This window comes from Paramormyrops kingsleyae, chromosome 11, assembly GCF_048594095.1.
Source record: "Paramormyrops kingsleyae isolate MSU_618 chromosome 11, PKINGS_0.4, whole genome shotgun sequence".
NCBI classification, from domain to species: domain Eukaryota; kingdom Metazoa; phylum Chordata; class Actinopteri; order Osteoglossiformes; family Mormyridae; genus Paramormyrops; species Paramormyrops kingsleyae.
In genome coordinates, this window is record NC_132807.1 from 8,671,604 (window position 1) to 8,697,405 (window position 25,802).

The following is a 25,802-nucleotide window of genomic DNA, read 5'->3' on the forward strand; positions in this document are numbered from 1 at the left end:
AATGTGGTACACAGACGCATTTAAGTAATTACGCGCAAAGGTATAGTAATTTAATACCCGTTTTATACCCGAAAACGGAAAACCTTTTTTTAAAAAATTATCAGTGTTCAATAAGATCCCCATCTGATCCTCTTCGGGTTGCTAAGGGTATACAGGCCCGAACACCGCATCGAAACTGCTACGTTCAGGTTTTTTTTTTATATATTAATACAATCAAATTTTACTTACACGCCTTTAATAATTAGGTTTAATACATGCCAAAAGTATATTTGGCGTGGTAGCTTGGATAATAACTATTTACACTCGAAATTAAGTAACAGTTTTAATGGTTCCCCGGAGAAAAATACTCTGCATACTGACTTTGAAAAGTAAAAACAGTACAAGTTCTTTTCTTCGGAGTAGGTAATGAGATACTACAGTTAATAGATTTTTAGATTACAAAATAAACTGTTCACATGCTGGGAAAATAGCATCCTCCAAGACAAAATACGTTGTTAGGCCAATATATAGGCTATTTTAAGCTTTGTTTCAGTAACTACCATATATACAGTTCTGGGCCGGATTTTAAGGGGTTTATAAATTATTACACATGATATAAACTGTTTATTCGTAACAGTTAGCAAGGCGAAGTTGCTGAGCTCAGCAATTGTGCTTTACTCCCAACATCTGTGTTTAGATAACTATTTCCGTACTCTGATGGAAATGCATACCGTCACGTTCGATGCATAATCCTGGAATGAATTCAATAGATACTTTGACTAGACACAACTTATCAGGGTGGTAATACGGATATAATTTACATATCGTGTATATGGTACTTAATGAGATTAAGCGTAACGTGGCAACCCATTTCAAACCATCTCCCAGACAGCATCATGTTATTGTTTCAACGTTGAATTATAGTTAAATGCGTTGAATTATGGTCCGTGTTAAATTATCAACGTTGAAACTGAATTGATTTTTGGTCAGATTTTCAATATTGAAAAATCGATGGTGGCAAAACCTTGATTCAATGTTGATATAAAGTGAAGGATTGAAGATCAGCGTCGTTTCAACCTTTTGTCTGATATGGAATGAATGTGATTTCAACATATGTGTGCTATCTGGGTTGGCACGTAACATCGGACGGGCGGAGGTTAAACATATTTAGCTAGATTTCATTGCGATGTCTGCTCTTCTTGCTTAGAGACAGGCATGCTGCTCTTCAGGATAGCCAGGCCGGACAGGGAGGGAATGTGAGTGCGGACTGACGGCCTTGTCTAGGTGTGACCAGTCTGTCAGCTTGAAGTATGACTCGCTGCATTCCAGTGTCAAGCGGCACGAGGCTATTTCTGCATGTGCTAGAACTTATTGCAAAACAGTGGAATGACCGTGATTAGTGCAATTTCACCAATATATCTTTCACTTTTCGTAGGTACTTTCATTTTTAGATGGAATTTACTTAACTAAAGGACCATAAATTGTTTTATGATGTATCAATTTTTAAGTAAACGATTAAGCAAATAATTTCCCTGGCACTTTACAAACACATGAAAAGTAGTTATGGAGAATGGATGGATGGCATTTTACAGCTTTAAATACATATCAAATACAATTTCTACAATAAATATTCTGACATTGGTTGTGTAGTAGGTGTTACAAGACTGGGCCAGAAACTTTGCTACCCTTTCACAAAGGTTGGGTCTGTTTTCCTGTAGAGCAGGTTATTCAGTCTTGTACAAACAACAAAAAAGTCAGCATTCTTTGTGTCAGTTTAACCTTCCTAACCGTGCTCTGCATCTTAACTGCACACAGAATGACACAGTGTTGGTCTTATATGCACCTGTGATATATTTATATATATATATAGATAGATATGAAGTTCTCTTTTCTGTGAAGGCAGGTGTGATACAGGGGTTATCTTTAGGGGCTTACACTTTTGTGCAACCATAGTTACGCGTAGCGTAAACTTGTCAAAAGGAAACACGAGTCAATAGCTCCATCTAGTGGAAAATTGTCTAGTAGCGTTTACAACTAGTTCGTCAGATAAAAGGTGCAAAAAGGTGATAAAAGTTTCGTGACATTCACTTACAGATACTGACCATAATTAATAGTGCAGAACATGGCTATTATTTACAATAGCTTTATTAAAACAGAAAACTGCAATTAGCTATGGCACTGAATGTATGTTCTCTATATAAGCAGTTATGGTAAGTTTTGTCGCTGCATAGGCATAGCACAAAGTAACTTGTGCTCAGTAATTACACATCTTTGTAGCGAAGGAACATCCAGAAAATCACTTAACTTTTGTCAGAAAATAAATCAAATTTCAAATGCATAATAATTTCAGATTTTAGCACAGCAATGATGAGTTTGCAGAATTGATTTGTTCTTATAGGCCCTGAATGTGAGTATAATACAAGTCAGACTCTGAAGTTTTATTTCACACGTGCATATTCATACAGTGTGTGCAGTGTTTACAGTGTGCAGTGACATGCTGGTGTGCCTGGCTCCAACACTGTGTAAGAATCAGGCAAACTGTAAATATCATTTATCATTGCCCACACACCTCTTTATGTCTCCACAGCATTTGAACCCTGCTTTGATTTTAGAAAAATGTGAACCTTCCAAGCCAGAGTATCACACATTTTTAAATATTGCAGTAATCTTAGTTTCATTGAGAAAACACTGACTCATCAGTCTGTCTGCTTTCTTAACAGGGTTGCCAACTTTGGTCAGCTAGCTGGAGTTAAATTTTCAATTGAAGACAATTCTGTACATGCATTTACATGTATGTGACAGTTTTATTACCCTGCAAATAGTCTGTAGGGTTTGCAAACTGCCCCAGTGCTTTTGATGTAGCTAATTTCTTGCGTGAGAGTCTGAAAGCCTGAGCGTCACGCCAGACGCGTGAGAACTGGCAACCCTGATGTATTATTGGTTTGCAGGAGGGCTTGAGGCTGACTCCAGGGAGCCTGGGTCATAAGGCAACATGGGATGCCAGTACATTGCAGGATAGAATATGATTTTATTAATTAAATCTAGATTAACTGAGTATCACACGGGTCTGGATGCTGTTCAGCCAAATGGCTATTTCAATATTAGTTTAAATACTAGAACTCGTGGCCATACGTGGAAATTAGTGGGAGAACATTTTAAAACTAATTTGAAGAAGCACTTCTTCACACAGCGTGTAGTTAGACTATGGAATAGTCTTCCTGCTAGTGTAGCAGAAGCTAAAACCCTGGGTTCCTTTAAATCAGAGCTAGATAAGATTTTAACAACTCTGAGCTATTAGTTAAGTTCTCCCCAAACGAGCTTGATGGGCCGAATGGCCCCCTCTCTTTTGTAAATTTCTTATGTTCTTATGTTATCAAAAGGCAGTGATGAAATATTTAATGTCAGAGGATCATTTCTGCAGGAACTGCACAGAACAACATGTCTGATGCTTGTGTACCCATACATTCATTTTCCAAACAATTCCAGTGAGGATCAGACCTGGGGCTCATCCCAGGCAGCACAGGGATCACCCAGAATGGGGCCCCACTTAAAGAATGAACATTATTTTTATGATGATCAGTGAAAAATACAGTGAAAATTATACAACTTAAATACCTGAACAATATGTGATTATGATAAAATTGTTGTAACATATTATGTAATGATCTTTTCTTTCTTTCACCTGATATCCTAAAGCTAAAATTAAAGATCCTGTCTGCATTTATACATTATGCAGTGCTGTTGTTAATGGCTTCCATATGCATCTTCCAGGATAGCTGACACTGTTGTCAACGTGGCCCCTTTGTCGTGGCCCATTATCCTAATGGTGAGGTAAAGGAAAGTGGAATGAGTTGCTCATTCCATCCTGGCAGGACATTGGCAGCGTGGCCGCAGAGAACAGCCAAACCTTCTGGGAAGCTGAGGCCCAGGACGTGCAGAAGACGAATGCTGGTTGTGCTTAGGAGGCCCTTGAATTCAGGCAGACACAGAAGGAACAGAGCAGGAAAGAGGGGACTTAATCGGGGTAAGTGCTGCAGGACCGCCGGACTCTAGGAGTACAATGTGACTCGGTAGCAGGAGTCAGGAGGAGAGCCTTACAATAACCTCCCACTGTCATTGTACCAGTGCCAAAGAAGGGTGCCGTCTCCTGTGTCTGTGACTACCACCAGGGGGCACCACCAGGGGGCACCACCAGGGGGCACCTACTCCAAGCATCAGGAAGTGAGCGGCTAATCGTGAGCCACATTAAAACTGGACTGCCCACCAAACTGGACCCACTGCAGTTTGCAGGCTGCTCAAATCAATCTACGGAGGATGTGATTTCATTGGTCCTCCACCTGGCCCTGACCAATCTGAAGAAGAAAGATACCTCTGTAGAAGGCTGTTCATGGAAATCAACTCAGCATTCAGCACCATCGTCCCCCAGCAACCGACTGTTAGACAGGCTCAGTACCTCTCTCTGTAACTGGCTCCTGGACCTCCTGACTTGTAGGTCATAGCCAGTCCTGAACACTTACACCCTATTATACTGAACACCAGTGTGCTTCATGGTTGTGTGCTCAGTCCATGCTGCTGACTCACGGCCGCACTGTCAAATCCAACACAAGCTACATCATCAATGTTGCCGGCGACATCACAGTAGTGGGTCTTATTCGTGGCTATAATGAAACTGTGTATAGCAATGAGGTAAAACGCCTCCGACTGGTAAACAGCAATTTATCTCTGAATGTCAACTGAAAAAGATAACTTCCTGGCCTGTCTTCTCCCTCCAAGATTGATGGCACCACAGTGGAGAGATTGACAAACACCAAGTTCTTTGGTGAGCACATCACGGAGGACCTTCCCTGGTCGGCAAATATCTGATCCTCACCACGTCCAACAAGGGGCACCATTGAGAGCATCGCGACCAGCTGCATCACTCTCTGGTCTGGGAGCTGCGGCGCCTGAGACCATAAGAGGACCGTGCATAGAGCTGAACACACCATCAACATCTCTCTGCCCTGTGTCCAGGACATTTTCCACTCGCTGCATCTGCAAAGCCTCCCACAAACTCTTTGCCCTTCTACTGTCCTGTAAAAGGTTCCGCAGCAGCCAGTCCTGCTCTGCCAGGCTGTGCAGCAGCCTCTTCCCTCAGGCTGCCCTATGCTACCCACAACTGCCAAACAACTGGAAAACACCACCTACATCTGCTGCACTGTCTCTTTAAGAACGGACAATACCTCCATGCACTTCCCAGTGTTATGCAGTGTGCTGATTATTGTTTGTCTGTGGAATGTTTGTTATGTAGAAAATTTAAGTGGCCTTCCCTCTCTCTCCCCTCCCATTAAATTATTCATAATTATACATATTTTTTTCACAATATGCAATGTATTTCAAAAGCACTATCTTTAGCACTGTAATGTTCATCCTGTCATGAATGTTGCACTGTAAGTTCAAGAGGAATATTATTTCATTTCACTGTTTATTATACATGGCTGAGATGACAGTAATGTTTTACTTGACTTGATGGCCTCATAATTTATGAAGCTTAGTGAAAAATTCTAATGTTTTCTTTTGGAGCCTCCTAACTCCAACACCCCTTTGAATAGCAACATATTTTTTGTTTGAAAGCAGGTAAAGAGTAGGGGAGACTGGGGATACTTGCAACATGGGCTAATTGTAACAAAGTCTATTTTTCAAATCAGGAACAAGGTGCAAATCACATAACTCACTCTGCACACGCTCAGTTTAGTCTTTATTTCACATGTGAAGAAGGAGCATGCTGTAACAAACACACTCAGATTTGTAAGGAAAAAAGAAATTTGAGGTAAGAAAGTAATTTTTTTGACTTCATTTATTATTGTGACGGCACTGCAAGCTTTGTACTTAAATCATTTTTATTATGCACATATGTAAATATGTTTTATAGAAGTTCTGAGTGCTAATATTGTTGCTCTTAGCTCAAAGGTAAACTTGTTCATGGCCACCACTGTCTGGGACTGATGTAACGGAGATTCCCCAGCTGTCCACCAAGCCACTTTTCAAGCCCAGGAAACTTCTGCATCGTGTGTATGGAACATTTCAAAGTCAAAGGAAAATTGGGTGGAATGCATAGACCGGGGTGGGGAACCATGGAGATCCATGGAGAGCCAGTGCCGGTGCGGGTTTTTGGGATGGCCTCTCAATCAGCCAATAATAGTGGGTCCCTGGGACTGGAGTTGAGAACCACCGCTTTATTATTGGATGATGGAGAGGTCATCCAAAAAAAACCACAGCCACACCGCCCCCCCATGGATCAGGTCCCCCACCCCTGGCATGGACTGTGCATGGGCGGCCCATCAAGCCTGTACACTAGGAGGAGCTCAATACACCTGTCAGCACTGTGATTCTGATGGTGACTAACACCACACACACATACAGACATGCCCACTATTATTCAGTTATTAAAACTGGTGCACGGTTGCACATTTTGTTTGGTCTTATTATGATCTTTGAATTTAATTGTGATTAACATACATTGTACACAATAATACATACCCACAAATTTATAATGCTACATTTAACGCAGGGCTGTGTTACAACAATTCCTGACTATGAGGTAAATTGTAACATTTCACTCCATGGTTTTTAGGCTAAACCATTCATTGCCTGTTTGTGATACAGAGATGAACTTGTGCTGTTTAATTAAAGGCACATGCAAATAGTTTGTGTTAAATTTTGCTCCGAGGTACAGGCAAAAATGGTAAAAACATTACAACCATCCCCGGTCTCCCCTACTTCTTTTCCAATTAAGTAAAAAAATTTACCCCTTCCCCCAACACCTTGGCTGGGGCTCAAAAATAACATTTTTAGTAACAACTTGTACACTTTTGGGTTGCTTATTTCATGAAAGGGAACTAGTAACAAGTCAATGTTTCCTACACAAGCAGATTAATACATGCACATATATTTCATTATAAAAATTTGATTTGTTACTCCAAGTCCTTCACTGATTCTTAATAAGAAGTAGGTAAAAATTCAGTTCACAAGCTAAACTTTGACCTTGAAGAAGGAAACTGACAGTGTTCCAACAAGCAATAGCTGAGCTGAGTAGCTGTAATAGAAAAAAAAAAACACAGCTCATAAGAAAACACTCTGAATCTGCTAACTGTGGTGTGGAAAATGTACTATATCTCAAAGGGAAAATAATAATAATAATAATGGTAATAATGATGATAATAATAATAATAAGGAAGACACAGTATGTGCCAAACTTCAGCAAAAACATAAAAGGTGATGCAAAGCCCATCGGCTGAATTGGAGTGGCAAGGCTCCATACTGCAAATGAATTATGACTAACGTTACATTTCTATTGCCATTGCCATGTTTTTATACAAGAGATTAGAAGGACTCACTGTAAATATATTAGGTGTGTTTAACTTTTGTTACTCTGAATCTCAAAAGTTATTATGTTAACAATAAAGCAATGGTGAAAAATATTGCTATTATTGTCTTTTGTTTACATTTTTTATAGTGAGAACAGGCTTTTCTTGCAAAGTATATCATGGGTAGCCAAGCCCAATTGCACTAGGATGGTGTAATTAAAAGTATAGGTCTTTGACACTTTAATTCTTTTTTTTTTTACGTATCTAAGCATTGGTCATAACCATAATGCCAAGTTGTTTACGTTCTTCCAATACGATACGATCTTTTTTTCTGTTTCGCGCTGGTATGCTGGGAACAGGTGTTCTGTGTCTTGGAAAAAAGACCCATTCGCCACTAGGTGTCACGTTGATATCAGAGAATAATAGTTATTTTTATTATATTTTTAAATACACATGAATCATTTACAATACTGACCAAATAATCTGACAATAAATTTCTATGTAAAATAAACATAAGCAGACGATTAGTCTTTTTTTGTGGGAACAGGTTTCAAAGCGCAGCTGTGCAGCGCAAACTTGAATTGCGTTGTGCTGTTTGTCCCCGAAGAGGCTCCGTAGCTACCGGACGGGCTCGGCGCTGTAGTGGCGACGGGACCGGGCTGGCACGGTGCTGTGGCAAAAAAAGCTGCGTTTTCGCTCACCGGCGCGACTAGACCCGCGGCCCCGCCAAGTTCGGTCGTTAGGTAGGGCTGTGCTTTCCAGCTCCCGTCGGAAACCATTACAAACACAACTCAGTCGGCGCGGCGGCTTTGCCAGCCCAGGCAGCACCTCATCCCCGGGGCTGTCCCAACCAGCTGCTGGCATTTAAAGTTTGCCTGGAAGAAAAAGCCACCATTGATGGGCAGCCTGCCTGCGGGCTGTGGCGGTCGCCGAGCTGCCCGGAGCTCCGCGCCCTTGGCCCCGCCTCCGCCGCGGTGACTCCGTCTGTCTCCGAGCGCCTGCGTCCTGTCCGAATGGAGAAGGCGGCCGCGACGCTGAGCCCGCCGTCCGAGGTCCCGAAAGCAGCAGCTGGCGGCGGGGTGTCCGAGGGCTGCCGACGCAGCTGAGGCGGGAGGCGGCTTAGTGTAGCTTTTAAACCCTGGGGAGGCGAACCGGCGACATGTTCCCCGTCAAACCCGGGAAACCGACGTTCAAGTCGTATCTCCCTCAGCCGGTATGGGGTGTTAGACATGCTGGCCGTCGTATGTGCGCATCCAGCTTCTAACCGTTTGTCCTGTTCGGGGACTTGGGGTCACTGTATTTTACCATAGTTTACTAGGTGGTTACTCGCTTGGTTCTAATACTAAATAAATGCGACTTGTCCGCTAACAAACTTCACGGATGCGCAAATGACTGAAATATGATGTTTTTAAACTGTTTAAGGAATGATGTGCTGGTACTACGCAAAACGGTGCTTAGTGTTTTTAGCTTTTTTAAGCCTCGCTGCAGGTGTGCAGCCACTGGCGTTTAATTTAACGCGGCATGTTAATATGTAACTGGTTAAGTAGCGCAGCTTGTTTGCAGCGTGTAACCGGACGGTTGTGTGCTTTGTTGTTTTGAGCAGACCGAAGTGAAGAATCCTGTCCAGGGGATGAAGAACCTGGAGGCGAAGTTGCTGCCCGGTAAGACGAGATGGGCTGTTGGTAACGGGCTGGCACATGGGCTGGATGCCCCCGCCCGTAGGGAATATTACTGCTATCTCACCCTTCCGCGCTATTTTAGCTCGTAGCCGGCTCTGATGTGACGCACGAAATGATAGTTTCAGGTTTTTTTTTTTATTTTTAATGATAGAGTGCTTTTAGGGGTCGTATTCTGCCTCAAAATATTGCACACACGTGCAGGCTTTGCATCAGGTTTGCCTTGATAGACGAAGGTTTTATGACGCTGAAAAATCATAAGAACATTTTGAGATGCGTTAAAGTTTAGCTTATAAATTGTGCATCGGGTTCTCTGCACTGTATCTGTAACGGAGCTTTGATGTGCACTGTACTGTATTGAATTGAAATCAACAGGTTACTACTGCTAAATGAACTTTCCCAGGTTCGTAAGCAGCTTTCTCCATTGTCCTCCTTGCCACATGGACCTGTGCTTTGCTGTGTCTAGGCTAAAGTTGTGATTTTGGGTGCAGCCCGTGCATGATGAGTGGACAATGCTCAGTTCCCAGCTTGGTTACTAACACCACAAGGTCTGTATTCATGCACTGTAGTTCAGTGCTTGTCAGATTGCATTTTACAAAGACCGAGGTATCTAAGCCAGTGACATCTTATATAATCTACAGTCGTACGGATGTGTTGATATTGAGGGGGAAAGGGTGACGATGACTGGTGTGAGATGCTGGTTAAGTGTTGAGTTCTTCATTAGATTGACCAGATAAGATCACTGCAGTGATGAAATGTTCCGGTGGTTGTATGAGCAAGATGGAGCGTAAACCTTTATTTTTGGCTCAGGCAGTTTTGGCAAAACTGAAAATGCACCAGCCCTGTACAGTTATGAATTGGAAAAACAGTTTTAAAATTCTCCTCAGAAGCATGATTTTGTATTGCATTCACTGCCTCTTGGATTCCATATAAAATGATTAAATTGACTAAATGCTCTTTGGTCTTTCAGTATAACATTTTCAAATGTATTAATTTTAATTGAATTAACTAAATCTGTTTTTGAATTTTTGTATGTTGGATTACAGCTGTTAACCTCTTGTATGTTATTTTCCCTACCTGTGTGATTAGTCATTTTAGATCTGCTATTCCCACATGACCTCTCTGTTTTTAATCACTGCATGTCATAGTTAAGTGATAGGTGCTTTAAACTGATTATGAAAAAGGAATGGTTTAAATTTTTTTGGGTGGTGGGGGGGGGGTGTCATCTGTCACTACCTTGATGTTGTATTTGTGCCTCAGTATTGTTCCTAAATAGACCCCGCAGAAGGAAAAATTAGAAATTTCTTCTTTGTCTAACTTGATGACCGAGTTTTCCTTTACCAACATTAGCTGGATCTTCCCTGTCTCCAGAATAGCAGCACCTTCCATTCTCTCAAAAGAGCACAAAAGAAAACAAGTTTTGCAGACCCGCTTTTATCCTGAGGTCTGTGTGTTGGGTTTTATGGAGAAGCTTCTCTGCTGTGCTTGGGTGTGGCTTGTTTAGCTGTGTCATTGTTGTTGGATCAGGTCATTCAATAAGCGTATTTTTTTTGGGTATTTCCGGATCTCGTACTTCCAAATCACACTTGCAGCTTAAAGCTCCATTTGGGGAGAACCAGAGTTCTTCAAGCTCAGCAAGTTTCACCCCCAGCACCCCCCGCCCCACCTGGCAGATTACCCTGTTATCAGTATCGGTCAGATATATATTGCTTAAAATCTCCACATCAGAGCACCACAATATGATCCTTTCTGGAATGATCACATCATCTATGCAGAACTGAAAGGGCACACTCCTGGTTTTAACCAACAAATACAAGAAATACGAAACATAAGCCATGTCTGGTTTTTGTTATGACACCTGTTTGTCTGCCTCCTCTCCCTGATACGTGGTGTAATGCAGTCCTGTCATGTGTCGATACAGATTATGGCGAAAAGGGCAGCGCTTTGTTTGATGCGGCGTATCTCCCTGCCAATGCAAACACAGCAGAATTGTTATCATTTAAGACTGAGATTGCATAGGGGTCTGAATGAAGGTTTTAAAATGACTGACTGCGCAGCCTCCCTGTGAGGTGGAGGGCTGCGTTACATAGTTATCACTTTCCCTTTCCCAACTGTCCCGCTGTTCCTCTTTCAAAGAATCCCCCAGAGCAGCATTTCCAGCTTTCCGTCAGGATGTCAATGCCGCGCTCATTCCAGGCTGTGACCTCACAGCCTTCCCTGCTCAGTCCCATGCCACTTGGAAGGCCTGAATGCCACCCCTCCCCCTTCAGGGCCCTCGTGCTGTTCAGCCTGGTCTCTCAAAAGCAAGTCGTACAAATCTGTATGTATATATTTGTGCGTGTGTTTGTTTGTGCGGTGCGTGCGTGCGTGCGTGCGTGTGTGTGTGTGTGTGTGTGTGCATGTGTGTCTGTCTGTGTGTGTGCGTGTGTGTCTGTGTGTGTCTGTGTGTGTCTGTGTGTGCGTGTGTGTGCGTGTGTGTGCATGTGTGTCTGTCTGTGTGTGTGCGTGTGTGTCTGTGTGTGTGTGTGTGTCTGTGTGTTTGTGCGGTGGGTGTGTGTGTGTGTGTGTGTGTGAGAGACTGATTCATCTGGACAGAGAGGCTATGCTGGTTTTCTGGTCCTGAGTCCCTATTCGAGTCCCTCACCAATTTGTCAATCTATTCTTTGTTTTTGCTTCACTCTAATCTGCCTCCCTTTCTTGTTTCCTCCTCTCTATTGTCTTTGTTTGTTCTTCCGTCCATCTTTCCCCCAATTCCTTTTCCTTGTTTCTGTTTTCCTTTTCCCATCCCTGTAATGCTGTAAGCTTCCCATCTCTTTGCCTTTTCCCTTCATCTCCGCACGTCTCCCTGTTTGCTTTAGCCTCAGAATAAATCAGAGGTGCTGTTTTGCAGCTCTCTTTCGACATGGGTGATGTGTTGCCCACCCCGTCCACAGTAAAGCTCTGGAGTATAGGAATGAGGAAGCTTTTCGCATCTCTCTGTTTTTGCAGGCAGTTCACTTACATGCTCAGCAGTGAGATTGATCTGCAGCTGGAGATCTTAGCCAGCCCTCTGCACGCATAAAGCATTGCTTCCTGTACAGGCTGCCGCGTAGCCGCTTCCTGCCCAAGAGTGGTGCTGTGGTTTGCCGTGGGCCATGTGAAGCCGTAGTTAAACTGTCTGCTGTTCGTTTTTGCTCGAGGGGGATACTGATGAATCTTCCCACAGGCTGCTGCCCTGCTGTTATAACAGTAATGCCATTTGCCTATAAGGCAGTGTTGAGGCTGGATTCCTAGCATTGTGATTGGTAGTCGTGCCCTTGCAACCATGCTATGGCCCCCTTTTTTATCCATGTAATCATTTGGGTCTCCTCACACAGCAGGGGTGGCGGCTAATACATTTTTGCGGCAGTGTCCTGTCCCCCCCCCCCCCCCCTCCTGTGCAGTAGCCTTGCACCCATCCATAGCAGAATTGTTTCCCTGCTGGAATCTGTGTTTGACTTTTGACTTGCTCCAGGCCAACTGCTGGCTTTGTGCTAATCTGCCTGCAGGCCCATTGGGGAAAATGGAGATTCCTACCTTTGTCGTCTTTGATGCGTATGGAGTATTAGATGCGTCATCCCAGACTTGCCTGTTCCCAGGTTAGCCTTCCTGTGCTTCCTGTACTCCACAGGGCTCCAGATGGCGACTAAAATGGTCGCCAATGCGACTTGATTTTCTATTTTGCGACTAGTTTTTTCATTCTAGTCGCCGGTGGCGACTCTCCCTCTCAATCTAAGAAAAGTTTTAAAATTAAAGCAGCAGAAACGGCTTTTAATTTTGTGCGGACACTCTCAGCCCGCGTCTACCTTTCCTATAACACTATCACGTGATTAAAACCAAACCTAAGGGAGGCATCATCTGACACGCCCACTCTGCTTCAAATGTCATCTCGCTAACTGCTGCGATAAGGGATCCGAAATAGAAGAGAATTGGGCCACGACTACTCCTCTAATTCCGTCCTAACTTTCCACGTAACACGCCAAATGTTCTAAGTTTCCATGTAACACGCGAAATGGCCAAACTAAAAATTTCTGACTTTTTCTCAGTGCCCACTAGTCCAAATCCTGCCTTGTCTACTTCTGAACGAACCGAAGATAATTCAGTCAGTGGGTTATCTGAGGTACAGCCACCGGCGTCCGGAAATGTACAGTTATTAAAGAATGACAACTCCGTCCCGTTAGCAAAGTCTTCTGCGCCCGCAGCTCCGACGCCTGGAAGACAGTTTAAAGCGGCTTGGTTACTGGAGTTCGTTTGGTTACGGTATGACAAGGGAAAGACGTATTGCAGCTTTTGTGCAAGCCGGACAAGAAATTGCTGGTAAAACAGAATTCATTTGTGGTACGAGCCATTTTAAAAAGGAAACTATGAAAAAGCATGGTGAGAGTAAGAAACACAAGAATATCAGAGTATTGCTTATTAGTAAACATTTGCACTGTTCAAATTTATGTGTCATTTATTATTTTTTATAAGACCTTGCAGAGGACACTAGTCGGCAAGTGAAATAGCCCAGATAGGAGAAAGGAAAGGCAGTGTGAGGTAGACCAAAGAAATACAAGTAAATATTAGTTGTTTATTTCACATTTGGCATGCGGTAGAGATTATGGCTCCCAAAAAAAGCATTTGGCTCCTAAATATTTTGGGTTTAGGAGCCAATGGCTCCCAAATTTTTTTGTTCTGTCTGGAGCCCTGCTCCAGCAGAGCAGGTGGGAAGAAGGCTTGTTCTTAATGAAGGAGGAAGAGTAAAATGATGACCGTCCGCTGAATGACCAGCGGACGTCGTGACTCTCGGTGTTGGGCTTGTGCTGAAGTCTTAGGGCATTGACCTTGCACAGTGACTGAGGCGTCTGAATCTGCTTTGCCTTTAAATGGTAAGAACAGGATGAATTGAACACCCTGGAATACAAATGGACCGTGACCGGTTAATGACAAGGTCAACTAATGCCTCACCTCTCCATATTTTATGCAGAAATACTACATTTATGTAAGAGGATAAACCATCACATTGTGGAAAGTGTGCAGGCCCAGTAGGTGTCCAGGTCATCACTGGCCCCCTTTGTATTTTCTGATTTTTTTATTTGCTGGAGACAGGCTTTCGTAATGTGTCTCAACAGTCAGATTGGACTCGCTTTGTTGATTAGTGCTCAAATTCTTCGACCTTAAGTGCTTGCATTTTCAGAACTGATTACAGCTCCCCTCCCCGGAGCCGTGTTTCTGCACCATGTGACCTTTGAGCCGTTCTGAGCCATTTTAAGTGACTGTTTTCCAGTAACCGGCATGTGGCTGCTTATACGGCCCCATTCTGCACGCTAAATGAGCAGAGCAATGAGCAGGCGGCTGTTTTTATTTTTGTCTTCTGCGCCAAGTGTGTGAGTGTAGGATGTAAACCCCACGTCGCCGTCCATAGGCTGCTCTTGCGGTTTGTTATTGACATGATTTGGCAGCAGCTGAAGCTCTGTCGTGTGGGCAGTGAGTCCCGCCATGAGCGGTGGTGCTGTGGAGGGCCACAATCTAAACCTGTAGGTCTCTGGCCAGCAGTGGGGCTTTGTGGGGACTTTAAAGCCGTCAATAAGCATGGTTATATGTTATATTAAGAAGGCTGATCAAACTGTCCACTTCAAGCACAGGGTGTTTTTTTTAATTTTATGTTTTTTATACCCCTAAAGCTGCCATACTGTGAAGACATCATGTACCCCTGATAGGCTTGCTGCACAGACAACTGTTGTTCCTAAAACAATGCTTAATTTTTTAGCAGGACTTCCTGCTAACTGAATGCACTTAATGTCTTAAACACACACACACACACACACACACACACTACTCCAACTGGCCAATCTACATTCCCACCTGACATCTACTGGAAGGTAACAGAGGGCCTAGTTCGTCCAATGGGAGAAGGTAGCACAGTGCCTGAATGCATCAGGTTATGACCAGAGAGATGCCAGTTCAAGTCCCAGAAACAGGAGGGGCTCTTGTACTTTCCTTGTGTACCTTGTCTTTGAACACATTCGTCAGATGCTTAAATCCATAACAGCTGCGTTGCCCCAGAGAAGCTTTTTGGAGATTACTCATGTGGATTGAGTCACAGTTTCTTGTAAGTTTGTCGCTTGCTTGTTTTATTTGAATCACAAGAGTTAGTTGCATTTCCCCCTGAAAGACACTTTCTGATCTGTGCACATGAAAGCCGCCGTGCACTGCCCCCCCCCTCCCTGCTGTCCCTCAGCGTGCAGATGCAACACAGTTTCACCCAAAGGTCCCGCCACCTCCCTCTGCCTCTTCAGGCGGCTCTCGCACGCAGTTCCCCAGACTCCGTGTGAAACTTGCACTTCTGGTTTCGAGGGAGCATTTTTGCTGGATGTATGGTGGCTCTGAATTTAACGTTTGGAATTTAGCATTTCAAATGGACCCTGTATGCTGACTAATGGGGGCCATGCGTCCCGAAGTGGCTGGGGTGCCGAAATAATCCCCCCCATCAATCCCGCAGTCGGGACGTGATTGGGCAGCCTTCAGGACGATCTGTCGACACAATTCCTCGTGACAAACTCATATACAGGTGCATGTATTGGTCATATACACTCTCAGTATTTTAAGGTCTGAGTGTCAGACCCTGTCAGCTCCCGCCTGTGACCTCAATAGCGTAAGAGCTGCACACGTCTCTAGCATTTCCCTGTGACCCGTCAGCCGTAGGCATCAGCTTACCCTTCCGTGTAGTGACTTACCGTGGAGACTGGAGTGCGAGTTACGCTGGTGTGCAAGATGGAAGCACCTGCTTTTTGCTGGAAGGCGTTTTTAATTCCACGTTGAGGAGTGCCTAAAGCAACGAGAGCTTTTTAGTAACTCGCATGACACTTTTGTCTGCAGAACCTGCTTGTTTCCCTTTAATGTATGATAAATGTATTCCATGTAAATCGTTTTTTTATATGCGTGTTTCATGCTTAAAGGTAGCTTCCTGAAAGCCTAAACAGCTGAACTTAAGATTCCAGAGGGTGGGTATTGCAGGTTCTGAAAACAGTGTCATTAGTCTCTCGCAGGCATTGATTTCTGTGTAGTTCTGAGGCAAACAAAATGTGTGAAGAGTCAGTCAGTTTGCCCCCTGGGTTCACAGCTCCCTCTCTCTTCAGATCACAATCAGCTGGAACAGCAGTATGCTGTGAGACTCACACTTCCTCATGTCATGCATATCAGCGTATTGGAGTTTAGTCTTGTTAGTGATATTCAGCATTGCTTCTGTGTGTGTCACCTTAATTGCCACATTTCCTCTTTTGTAGAAGTGTTTCCTCCATAACACTTTCATGATTATAAAATATGAAGTTAGTAGTCATGTATTCTTTCGCCTTTAGTCAAGGCTGTTCCGTTAAATGCTCCTTTGGCCTGGTATACTGCCCCGGGTCGGGCTCCTCTTCATGGTCGTGTTGCTGTTGTGCCCGGAGCACCGGCTTGTGCAGATGTGACTGTATTAAGGTGTGGTGAGTCCGAGACGCCCCGAGCCACCTGGTTGCGGTCATAGTGATGAAATAAATCAGCCTGACTGACTTTTTTTTTCTATCCTCATCCTGTGATTAAAGTTCACCCCTAGTACAGTTCAAGCCTGAAAGGAAAGATGCTTTGAGGAAGAGAAAAGTCATCTGTTCTGATTGGAAGAAGTTGCCGTTATCGTGTGGGGCTCAGTACGGTTTCTTCATAGTGCTTGAACATGGTGACATGCTAAAGGCCAGCCTGCTGTCCGAATCGCTCCCACAAACCCGGCATCCTTCTGGCTGTCTGCAGGTGAGATCGTGGTGACGGAGGTGAACTTCGTGAGGAAATGCGTCGGCCCGAACAGCAGCCCGGACGACCTGTGGGGGAAGCTGGTCTGCACCAACTTCAAGATCTCCTTTGTGACCCACGGTAGTCTTCCTCGGCAGGTAGGCCAGAGCCCAGCGGCCCCACGCTGCAGGCATGGAGGGGGACATATTCTGCTGACAAATGACCATCTGTATGTGATGTGCATATGTATAGCCCCTGTATATTAATATACATGTATTAAAATACACACAAGCTGAAGTGAAACCACATCACCAGCCATCTTTGGTTAACCATTCAGCTCTCGTTTTAAGCTTGTTTATTCATGCTGTCAGTTTCCGCCGTCGCTCACCAGTTCTGTGTCGCTGGTCTCCGTTTTCCGTGTTGTCAGAGAGCCACCTCATCCCCCCCAGGGGGAAAATCCGCCTGAGACATTTTTTGTTCCTTGTTTTCCACCGGTCGCCACGAATGGAGAACGACTTGCCTTTATCTGCGCGGTTGTGTCATTGATCTTCGAGTGCCATGGTTGAATGTGTTTGACGGATAACAGAGCTGGGCAGCCTTGTGGAGCTGGGGTGGAGGGGGGAGTGCTGTTAAGGCCTGAGCTCCAGGCAGAGTCTCCACCCTGGTCCGTCTTTAAAGCTGCTTTGGGCACCTGGACTGAGACTGAGCGTTCTGCCCAGAGAAGCCGCACGGTATGCAGCTGTGAGTGTAGCCTAGCTAATGTCTCTGATCTGCATGGTGCCCCACCCCCCACCACGGTTAATCATTCCAGGCCTATATTGGCTTAGTCTGTCTCATGTCTGATTTTCAAGCAGGAATTTGTTACCTTTGATACTGGAGGTGTTTTTTTGTTTTTTTACTGATTGTCTGAAAAGTTACTTTTTTTTCTTTCGAAATGCATACAGTAATTTCCACATTGGTCCTTCCTCCTTCCCCCATCTGACATCTACCATTAAAAATCCAATTGCATTTTACTGAAGTGAAACTAGAAATATCTTCAGCTCTGCTTTTTAATTATGTCAGCGTTTCACTGCAGACCCCCACCCAGCCGTAGACGCTGGGTGGGGGTTTTTTTTTTGAAGACAAGCAAATGTTCAACTTGAACCGGGCAGTTTTACTAACGTCAGATTAACGAGTTGTCAGAATCACCCTATGAAGACCTTTGGAGATATTTAAAGATCTTGCTCACTAATCGTAACACGTGTTACACGTGAGCTGATTTACGCGACACGGAGCTTGTTTACATAGTTGTATATGATCTGCTTCCTCTCCAGAAATTCCAGTACACAAACCGGCTTTTGGGAGAGCACGACATCCCCCTGGCAGGAGTGGAGCAGGTAGTGACCGGTAAGTGGGCTGGCCAGCTCCCTGCGAGGTCAGCGCACATGGGCTGTGCGGTCGTGACACCCTGTCCCAGGTCATATGCTGAAGAGCCAGTCGCGGTCATGTTGACCAGAGGTCAGTAGAAGCGGGATTGGAGATGGCGGGGTCACGTGATCCTGTGTGTACAGGGGCGGTTCTTTGCCAGAGATGAGACTCCAGTCCACTGGTTGCATATATTGTGGGAGTGCAAAAAATTTGGAATATCTAAGTGGGAAGAAAATGTGCTGTTCAGGCGCTCACTGTTCACCTGGCACCCTGCTCCGCCAAGGTCACGCATGTGCTTCCTGAGAAAGATGGAGCAGATTGGTGGGGCAGAGGTGTGAGTCCGCAGGGTCTCATCCACCTTAAGGTGGTACCCGGGTTTGCGGAGGTGGCGTGTTTCAGGGTTTATGCCGAGCCAGCGTGAGAAGTCCTGAATTAAGGGTGAATCTGGGGTCAGGGAGTACAGGAGCGGTCATCGTTACTGAGAGTTTAGAAGTTTTGTTTAAAAAGTGAAACATTTGTGTGGTGTGAGCATATGAGATGTTCAGAATTCATTGTCAAGCTTGATGATAATGAATTGCTCTGAAGGACATGACCTGGATGCAGTGATGTGATACTGTGTTCCTCCACTGATGTGAAACTGTGTTCCTCCACTGATGTGAAACTGTGTTCCTCCACTGATGTGAAACTAGAAAAAACTGATGTTGCACATGCCCCCCCCCCAATATATAACACCTTAATTATCGACCCCAAATAATGCTGTGACCATTGAGTTTCTTTCCCCGTCTTCCCAGTGAACGAAGCAAAGGGCAAGCAGAAGGTTCTGGGCTCAAACCAGAAGCTCAAGTTCAGTCCCACCGAGCTTATGGTTTACTGCAAGGACTTTCGCATGGTCAGGTTCCGCTTTGACGAGGCCGGGCCGGACAGCACCAAGAAGGTACGTCCCAAAGTCCAAGCTGAGGACTGGCTGTGTGTCTGTGTGTGTCCACAATGTGCTAAAACATGCTACTTTTTAGCTTGTGGGGGTCTGAAAAATGTCCCAATATAAATCTCAATTAGTAAATAATGATCTGTGAATGTGTTTAAAAAAAAAAAAAAAAAAAAACTAAAGTAGGAAAAAGTCTTACATTTTGTTTGGTTACCTATGGTTATGGCTGGGTAGGGGTTAGTGTTAGGGTTAGGACTGCGTAGGGGTTAAGGCTGTTATAGTTAGCTTTAGGCTTATGCCCATTGAAATGAGTGAAGATTCCCTACAATGATAGGAAAGTGTGTGTGTGAGAGAGAGAGAGAGAGAGAGTGAGTGAGTGTGATGGGGGGAGTTATAAGACTGTAGTTATCACTCAAGTTTACCCTGCTAAAAAAAATTGTGTTAATTTGATGTGATGGTGGATTCATGCATAAGAGGATTTACATCTAATATTAACATAGTATTATTCATTTGTGGTTTTGCAGCAGTTTGCTTTCATGCTTTTAATCTGGTTCATTCCCGCACAGCATCCCTTCAGAATCTCCGGAATAATGTAATTATGAAGTAATCTTTTTATGTCTGCCTGTTCTCCCCATTTATTTTTGGTCACCACACACCAGTCAGGCTGCTTTCCCTGTAGTGTCAGAGCTGAGTATTGCCTCTGTCATGTAGCAGCACCAAGCTGCTTTGGCCCTTGTGCATTTCAAGCTATATATACATGTCAGGTATGTCTGTGTGTATGTAAGTCTCCTCTTATCTTTGTGGGTGTGCTTCGCTGAGCCCCAGGACACGCTGCTATCTCTGCAGGGCTCTCCAGAAGAGCGGCCGTCTGTGGTCACGCTTCTCCGCCGCTCAGCAAGAGGGCCTGAGAGTCTGCCGGTGGAAAGATGGGATCTTCCGTCCCATCTGGGGTGGCAGGTGCTCAGAGAAGAGTTGGTTTTAGCTTCCTTCTGTGTGAGACGGGCTGAAATGCGTGTCTGTCAGGGAGGGAGGCCCAGAGAGAGACCAGCATGTCTTATCTGCAGCTGGACGGTCATCCTCCTATCAGCCAGCCTGCCTGTGCATCTCCAGCTGTGTCACTCTATAAATTCACTGGTTGTTCGTTGATGTTTAACTTTTTTTTTATTCATATCAGAACCTTCTACCTTACGTCTATCAGTCTGTGTGCCTGGTATTTCAGTATTTTCCCCATATTTTTATTTTTTTTTTTTTTGTCCCTCAAACGTATCCTAAAGCAAGATTAGATTTCCTGAAAATAAAGACGCCTTTGTTTCTCTGGCAGTATTGAAAGCTGTTGCTTAGGGTAACCCTGATACAGCAGAGTAGCCAATGACAAATGCACAGTTAGAAGAAAATCACTTGGCAGATGAATGGTCAATCTCGTGCTGACAGCTGAGAACGTCACTTTTTAATAATAACCACAGCCCCGATTTACCCCTGTTTGGTGTCAGTCTTGTAAATCCTGCTATATTTGAGTGGCAAGAACGTGGCTTTTGCTACAATTCCAGGAAAACAGCCATGGTTCCTAAGGGGAAGCTGCATGGTCTGACATGAAGGACCTGCTTTGTGGTGATGGCTCATCTTCCTACAGGAAGTTCTCTTTTGCTGGGAGAATGACAGTCCTGCTTCAACAAGTTTTAGCTGCTTTTTTTTTTTTTTTTCTTCCTCTCCTTGCAGTCATGGATGTTGTTCAAGTTAAGTGTTTGTTTCGATGACTCCAGATTGATGCTGCTCCCAGAGGGCTTTGGGATGAACTTTTGTTCAAAGTCTACTGCTTGCTGGGGTGTCCGGCTTCTGTGAGTCTGTCTTAGCCCAGAGTGCCGCGGGAAGGGGGGACATTGCTGGCTGGGCAAACAAAGGGGCTCTTTCAGCACCACTCCCCCCCCACCCTTCCAGCACGCGCGTGCCCTCGGCCTGGGAGTTTTGTCTGGTGCTCAGCTCTAATCTCAGTTCTGTGTGAACCGTGGAGCCTGCGGTCTTGGCAGCATGGTGTCCTCTGCATGCTGATCTCCCAGGGACTCTACTGTGCCAGGACCCCCCCCCCTCACCCCACCCCGAGCCTGGGAGGCAGGTGTCTGAATGTCAAATTAAGAAGCGAGCTTCTCACACCAGTCACGTACTGGGAGTCAGCCATTTAGCAGCGGATTCCTGGTCGTGAATATTCATGAGGCCGCTGCCTGAAACTGGACCTCTTTGACTGGGAGATGCATCATGCTGGATCTCCAGCGATCAGCCATCTCTGCAGTCTCCGGTCGCTTTATAACACGCAGGAATTGAATCAGGGCATCTTTTTGGACATGGTGCCCTGGGGACGGCTGTTAGCGGCCCGAGGGCACCGAGGTCACACGAGAGAACCATAGCCAGCCCCAGATCCCCAGTCTTCCCCTCTGTGTGACACAGGTAGCATGCACAGTGTACCCAGGATGGGAGGTGGGGACTGTAGGCATTTGAAAGCAGGCAGGATGACGGCGCCCATCTCTGTCGTCAGGCTCTCCCGGCGGCGTGTTCCGTGTGTCAGCACCCCGGATGTCTCATTACGTCTAGGGAGCCAGCAGACTTGGGCCAGGTGCCCGGTGTGTTGTTTTGAGCTGGTAGTTTTTATAACTGCATGTGGTTCACCTCCCACTCCGTCTATGTGGTTAAAAGCTGGGCTGCCTTTCTCCATCCACCTTGCAAAAGGATGCATGTAGTTCAGTTCTGCTTCCTTTTCCACCCACACTGTAACCTCGAGATATTTGCTCCCACCTGCCTGCGAATGGTGTGTGTGTGGGGGAGGGGGGGGGGGGGTATGCTGTCAGGTGGCTCCCCCACCCCCATGCCTGATATTGAGCTCTCTGACTGTGGATGTCTGAAAGCTGCAGGTCTTGTGGTCTCAATTAAGTGTCTGTTTCCAAGATGTCAATAAACACACCGATCAGCTGTGTAGCAAAAGCCATTCAGCAAAACAAAATCATGCCTTTTCTGTTTGGTGGTGGTGGTGATGAAGCAAGGAGAGGCACAGTATTGCTGAACCTCTCTTCTTGAAGCTGAGTGCTCACTCGGGTCTGCAGAGGTTGCACGTGGATGAAGACGTTTCTTTAATGCAGCAGCTGTTCTGTATGATAAATATTATCATTTTTGCATCATAATGCAGGCCCCCCCAGCCAGAGCTGGGTTGCAGATTGTGTGGAATGTATCCAAGGTCACAGTGTGTCTCAGAGAAAGATGATCCAGGCAAATACACGGCGGAGGTGAAACCGTCCCACAGGGAATTCCTCGCTGGTGACTTGTAGGTGGTCTTTGGCCAGGCCTGCTTAAGGCGCCTCGGCGTGAGGCTTTGGTTAGGGCTCTCTGCGCCCAGATCATCTTCTCACAGTGCCTACTGTATCCTCCTCCTTGTATTCCAGCTCTGCCCATGCTGCCTGCCACATTTTTGTTGCTTATGATGGATCGCAGTGTCTCTGTTCTCGCTTATTTATATGAAGAGGCTGATGGCACCTGACCTGTGTCCCGTTTCTCTGCAGGTATGCCTGGCCATTGCTCACTACTCCCAGCCCGCTGACGCCCAGCTGCTCTTCGGCTTCGAGTACACCGGCAAGTGCTTCCACAGCTCCTCAGGTGCCACCTGCCCGCGTCCTGCTGCTACCGAACTCCCTGTAGGGTTATGGCTCTCGTCCATCATACACTCTCAGTAAAAGGATAAAAGTGTCTACCTTTGCTTGTCACTGGGGCTGTACCCTCAAGGATCTGCCGATTGTACCCTATAGCTGTAGGTAAGCGTTCCTTTTGAATATTCCTCTGAATCCATTTCTGTACCTTAAAAATACAATTACCTATAGCTAGGCCTGGACGATATGGCAAAAATTTATATCACGATATATTTTTTAATTTTGGTCGATACGATATAATTCCGATATCGATATGGACAATATTAAAAAGCCTCAGGAAAAAACTGCCGAGGACACGCACAATGGTTGTCTGCAAACTGAATTTGCAAAGTATTTAATACCTCCAGGCTGCTCCTATTAAAATTATATAATTTTTTTTTAAATAAAAACAGTACAAAAAAAAAAGGTTCACTTTTTATTTGTATTTAGCCTTTACAAACAAGAAATGTGAAATAAACTATCAAATAAATAAAACTCTCAGACTCAGCTTATTAACAATAATATATTTCCATTTAAACTAGAACAGGCTGATTATTCATATACAGTCGAACCCGGTTATGTCGCCGGCCTAGGGGGTTGCCAAAAAGTGTCGAGATAACCGATGATCGAGATAACCGAAAACCAATATGGCAGCAATATATTAGCATGTGCTTGAAATGTATTTATGTGCGTTAATAACTGAGAATGTACATGCACGGGTTTTTGGCATTGCCGTGATTTGTTTGACGCGATCGGCATGCTATAAATATGTACATACATCGGGGCCGGTTCTAGACATGCATATATGAGGGGGCAGACAGAAATGTGAAGGGGGCACATGGTGGCGACAAAGGCGGGAAAGGGGTGGGGTGGTGCTCTGGATAACTGTTTTTGTCATGTAATTGGATTGCACTTTGTCAGGCCTCTGCCCTAAGACCTGTCCAACTTGGGTGTCCCACCTGAAGGCTAAGCTTCTGCTGGTGTAGCTCTTAGAGTCACTGAGGCACGCAAAGCCCCTGACCACAGTAAGGTGGCAATCCCTCAGGGGGAAAACTGAAAAGTAAAACAAAAAATAAAATAAAATATTCCTCATCAGATTAAAAACAAGACATTTACCTTAATTGGATGGCCTATATCAAACATATTTGAACCCAACAAAACACTTTTCACTATTGCCAATATTACCAAAACTAAAAAGGGTAGGCTAAGTTATGAAAAAGAAAAAATCAATTCACCGAGTCTTGAAATACGATCCACACTAGGGGTGTCTAAAATCGTTTTACATAAAATTTTCCTACAAGGTGAGGTTCTTTCTTAAAAAAAACAAAAACAACAAGAAAAATGTTAATACCCCCCCCCCCCCAAACTGCTATTTTTGTCTATTTGGGGGGGGTCTTGATCGGGGGGTACTGGGGGGTACAGTACCCCCCGATCAAGACCCCCCCAAATAGACAAAAATAATTCGAACCATGATCTCACTAGTCACTATGATTTTGACGAGACAGATTGCTGTTTCCTCCAAACCTTCCGCAATCACGCAGCTCATTTCGCTCTGCCCTGCCTACTGAGAAACTGGCTCATTTGCATACCAGCAGTGATTGGATGTTTAGCTGGGGGGAGGGTGAGTGCGGGATCTGCCGAGTGCTGCGTGAGCCCGCGCACAAACAGAACACGGAGGGAAAGAGCGAACAAGAAGTGAAACTTATCATCTCGTTTGTGCCTTTTTCAGTGGATTTTTCAGCTACTGTAGTAAATCTTGTCCATATTCAGTTTGTGGGTAATTATTATTTTCTTCCTCAACTTCTAAAAGTTTGATTTAAGGGGGCAGGACGTTTGCTTAAGGGGGCGTTGCCCCAGCGTAGAGCCGGCCCCGACATACATGTTGGCTAACAAAAGGCATACCACCAACTAACAGCAGAGATTTACCAGTATACAATAAAAATCACCGTCTTTTCTTGATACAAACCTTTAATTATATTCTCCAACATTGAAAACACAAAGATCACTCACAAAATCACAAAAAACCTGCGGGGTGTACTGTAGTTCGTTTTCACAAAAAGCTAACCAGTGTCAAAATTAAATTCACGAGTCATTTCCCTCTGACGCAGCTCTGAAAAGTATCATACACGTGGTTACTATAGTTTCTTTGCAAAGTCTAAAATGCTTTGTTGCTTTTGCTTTTAACAGTCTGCTTGAAAACAAATGCTTCAATATTATTTATGCTGTCTAAAAAAGTTTTACCTGGATCACGTTTCACAGCTGCGTTGTTCAGCAAATTACCATGCGAATGCGATTTGAATACGCGCTGTTTAGCACTTGTGATACATTTTTAAAAGCCGGTGAATATATATAATATTCAAATGTATATCGAAATATCGGAAATGTGTTTAAAAATCGTATCACCGTTATCGAAAAAAATTATATCGCGATATATATTGATATCGAATTATTGTCCAGCCCTACCTATAGCTATGGGTACAATTGTACCCTTGAGGGTACAGCCCCAGTGACAAGCAAAGGTACACACTTTTACCCCTTTTTCTTGACAGTGTAGGGCCTCAACTTGCTGGAACACAGCGTCTCATAAGCTTGTTGCATTTGGAGACATTCAGTTTGGTTTAAATTTAAACCGTCGCATTTAAATGTCTTGGAGTTTAACTGAAACTAATGTACGTAACCTGAGTTGTGAAGTGGGCAATCATTAGGAAATCTAGCCATTTGAAAGCAGCCGTACCGTTTGGCCTTCAGGTGACCGGGCCAATGGTCTGGACCCTGGAAGCAGCTTACAGACCGCCCTGTTTGACTGCTCCTCTGACTGGGACCGCGAGATCAAACGTACTGGAGCCTCTGACTGGAGGGTGTGCTCTGTCAACGAAGGTTACGCAGTCTCCCCCAGGTGGGTGGGAAGTGTCAGCGTGACGTCCGGGCTGGGGGTGGGGATGGAGGAGGCCTGCTCTGTGAGTGTGTTCACGTAATCACGCACTACAGAGTAACACAGACTGCACCATGTTATGCGAGGCGTCCCTCGGAAAAAACTGGCTTTGAC

General features: G+C 44.8%; 1 protein-coding gene across 2 annotated transcripts in view; it reads left to right on the forward strand.

Annotated features, from left to right (window-relative positions):
* Window positions 1-7,913: 7,913 nt before the first annotated feature.
* Window positions 7,914-25,802, forward strand: part of mtmr10 (myotubularin related protein 10) — a 24,234-nt gene continuing 6,345 nt past the window's right edge. Inside the window, exons 1-7 of one of the 2 annotated variants that reach the window (XM_023795039.2) lie at window positions 7,914-8,535; window positions 8,926-8,983; window positions 16,781-16,917; window positions 18,073-18,145; window positions 18,958-19,100; window positions 22,634-22,727; window positions 25,505-25,652. In XM_023795039.2, the coding sequence (XP_023650807.2) occupies window positions 8,482-8,535; window positions 8,926-8,983; window positions 16,781-16,917; window positions 18,073-18,145; window positions 18,958-19,100; window positions 22,634-22,727; window positions 25,505-25,652 (707 nt within the window). In that variant the 5' untranslated portion in view covers window positions 7,914-8,481. The remainder of the gene's footprint in view (window positions 8,536-8,925; window positions 8,984-16,780; window positions 16,918-18,072; window positions 18,146-18,957; window positions 19,101-22,633; window positions 22,728-25,504; window positions 25,653-25,802) is intronic. The other variant, XM_023795040.2, reaches the window with a different exon arrangement.